General features: G+C 43.8%; 1 protein-coding gene across 1 annotated transcript in view; it reads left to right on the top strand.

Moving 5' to 3' along the window:
- LOC107688039 (alpha-actinin-2) overlaps positions 1-393 on the top strand; it is a 29679-nt gene that overhangs the window by 18386 nt on the left and 10900 nt on the right. Inside the window, exon 10 of the mRNA XM_016485578.1 lies at positions 156-388. Within this exon, the coding sequence (XP_016341064.1) occupies positions 156-388 (233 nt within the window). The remainder of the gene's footprint in view (positions 1-155; positions 389-393) is intronic.

Genomic DNA, 393 nt, shown 5'->3' with positions numbered 1-393 from the left:
CAATATTTTTGATCAAATAAATGCAGCCTTGGTGAGCAGAAGAGACTTCTTTTAAAAACATTACAAATCTTGCCGACCCCAACATTTGAATGCTAGTGTATATATATATATATTTTTTTTATATAGTATATATATATGTTTCTTTTGTCTCTTGTAGTTGTTGGAGTGGATCCGTCGCACCACGCCGTGGCTGGAGAAACGAACCCCTGAGAACACAGTGGAGGCCATGAGACGCAAGCTGGAGGATTTCAGAGACTATCGCCGCATTCACAAACCACCCAAAGTCCAGGAGAAATGTCAGCTGGAGATCAGCTTCAACACACTGCAGACCAAACTCCACATCAGCCACAGACCCGCGTTCATGCCCTCTGAGGGGAAGATGGTGTCTGTAAG

This window comes from Sinocyclocheilus anshuiensis, unplaced genomic scaffold (genome assembly GCF_001515605.1).
Source record: "Sinocyclocheilus anshuiensis isolate Anshui unplaced genomic scaffold, SAMN03320099.WGS_v1.1 scaffold241, whole genome shotgun sequence".
Lineage (NCBI taxonomy): Eukaryota > Metazoa > Chordata > Actinopteri > Cypriniformes > Cyprinidae > Sinocyclocheilus > Sinocyclocheilus anshuiensis.
This window is presented reverse-complemented; position numbering and strand designations above follow the sequence as displayed.